This window comes from Athene cunicularia, unplaced genomic scaffold, assembly GCF_003259725.1.
Source record: "Athene cunicularia isolate RWA unplaced genomic scaffold, athCun1 SCF_83, whole genome shotgun sequence".
NCBI classification, from domain to species: Eukaryota; Metazoa; Chordata; class Aves; order Strigiformes; family Strigidae; genus Athene; species Athene cunicularia.
The window spans coordinates 15,773-18,073 of record NW_020799516.1 but is presented as its reverse complement, the minus strand read 5'-3'; the positions used below and the strand labels follow the sequence as shown (position 1 = coordinate 18,073).

At 59.9% G+C, this 2,301-nt stretch overlaps 1 protein-coding gene across 1 annotated transcript in view; it reads left to right on the top strand.

The window, feature by feature from the left end:
* Positions 1-1,559, top strand: part of TMEM214 (transmembrane protein 214) — a 13,254-nt gene extending 11,695 nt beyond the window's left edge. Inside the window, exons 8-9 of the mRNA XM_026867585.1 lie at positions 89-261; positions 1,426-1,559. Coding sequence (XP_026723386.1) covers positions 89-261; positions 1,426-1,544 — 292 coding nt within the window. The 3' untranslated portion in view covers positions 1,545-1,559. The remainder of the gene's footprint in view (positions 1-88; positions 262-1,425) is intronic.
* Positions 1,560-2,301: the final 742 nt, after the last annotated feature.

Sequence of the window (2,301 nt, the reverse complement as noted above, 5' to 3'; positions counted from 1 at the left end):
GGCGCCAGGCAGGCGGTGCTGGCCCCTGCCCGCCCTCCCAGCTGCCCGGTGGGTGACACTGGTCTCACTGGGAAGCCGGGGGTGGGAGGGTGGAGCGGCCGCTCCGTGACGGGGCCTCGTCCTTGGTCCTCTCGCCCGCGCAGGAGCTGCTGCGCAAGATGAAGGGTCGGGGCTTCCCCTGGTCGCGGCTGCTGCTCATCCTCCTGGTCTTCGCCACCGGGTTCCTCCTGCATGACGTCCGGACACATGGATCCTTCCAGGGTAAGCCCCCGGCTCCGCTCGGGGCTCGGTGTCGGGGCGAGGAGAAGCCCCTCCACAGCCCGGCCGTGGCCCAGGCGCAGCGCGGCCCCCTGGGTCTGTCTTTGGGGGGTACCTGGGGGTACCTGAGCTGTTGTCACGGCCCAGACTGGGAGCCCAGGGAGTTGTAAAGGTTCTGTGATCCCTTCGGGTTCAATTAAGGTGAAACGACAACAAACAGCCAGTTAAAATGTTTTACTTGGGGTAGAAACAATTCAAGCTTGCGAAAGGGTAAGAAGCGCTGTCGTATTTTATAAATCTATAAGGAAAGGAAAGGAAAAGGAAGGAGAGAGTCAAAGGAATACGGATCCCCGCCCCTGGATCCAGCCTTGTCTCAGGTCCAGGATCTCGGGTGGGGGCCACACACCCAGCACCGTTTTCTGTCACCCTTTAAGTTCATCTTAGTGGCTGATTTGCATACGAGAAGAGGCGAGGCAGGTATTTAATGACATCATTTGCATGAGAGCCAGGGAGAAAGGGGAGCGGGGCTCTGTGTGAGCGCTGAGGGGGTGCGGGGAGCACCAACCCCTCCTCCAGTTGAGTCAGTGGCTGTGCTCGCCCCCCGCCCTTTATTTTTTCCTCAGTTCCCGCAGATTTTTGCTGAATTCCTGCTTCTTGAACAATCCTCCAGCTTCTGGGGCAGAACGCCCACCTCTTATCAGCCTTGTCACCTCTTCTGGAGGCGGAGCCAGTGATGAGTGTCCTTGTGCTGGATCAGAGATCTGGCTTCACCCAGCCCACCTCTCCCCCGCTTCGAGGCTTATCTGAGGAATTTGGCAACCGGGGAGCAGGGGGGTGCAGCCTTCCATACGCTCCCGCTTCCCTGGGGGACGTTCCTTAGACTCATCACAACGGCTGCAGCTTCTCCTTGGGGGTTTCTGTGCCCGTCAACGTTTGAGGCATCAATTCCTCCTGCTGGCGCTGCAGACAGACCCCCCGCCCAGCCCCTCTTGGCGGGGCGTTTCCCCCCGGGCTGCCCTAACCCAGGTTTTCTCTCTGCTTGGGAGCTCCTGCCGCATTCTGTCCCATCTTGGAGCCATTTTTCAGAGGTGTTGTGTCCCTGGGGAGAGGCCCCGGGGCCAGACGGAGCTGAGGGGTCGCTCAGGGAGCGGTTCTCCTCTCTTCCAGCCTCCTCCTGCGCCCGCCTGCTCCGCTCCTCGGGCGTCCTGCCGGCCGCCCAGCGCCTCTGCCAGAAGCTCTCCCAGGGCTGCCTCGAGGGCTACAGGTCAGTGCTTGGGGGGGGGTGAGGCTCTTCCCTCAGCAGGGCCCCCACTTTGCCGGGGAGAGTCCCCTGCGCTGCCGGGAAGGACTCTGAGCCCTGCGCTCGAGTTCTCCCGCTCCCTCCGATCTCCCCCAACAGCAGCTTCGTGCCCGGGCTGTGATCCGAGCGCTCTGGGGGGGGTGGTTGTGTCTGTCCAGGACTGGGGGGGAATCTCCCACAAACCAAGCACCGCCCCGCCAACAGGTTTTCACGCTCCTTTTAGGCACAAAACTCAGAGTTTGGGAATTTTCAGAACGCGCCTGTTAGACCCTGATTGCTTAGTGATTAACATACAATTAGCACTAAATAATGCTTCTGCTGCCCCCCATGCCCAGGGGAAGGGTCTTAACCCGCGCAGGGGCCTTTTTTTCCCCCTTTTTTTTTTTTAATATTATAATGAAAGTTGTTCACCTGCTGGCCATGCAGAAGTTAGTTCTGTTACCAAGTTAGTTAATCGCCGAGTCTCTTTGCCAGGCTGTCCCACAACTCATCCTCAGCACAACCCCAGACTTTCTCTTGAACAGGACATTCTGCCTGTTTTCTAGGGTTTGGAGCTCAAAACTTATTCTTTACAAATTTCTTACCGCTCCCCATGTGTGCGGTGACTAGAGCTCCTGCGCAGTCGCTCACCGTGGCTGGGGGCAGGTGTGACACACACTGTGCCAGCTCAGCCCCCGCGTGTCCCCGGGCGGTGCCGGTGCCCCGGTGCCGCCATCCAGCGCCGCTCGCCCTTCCCCAGGTGG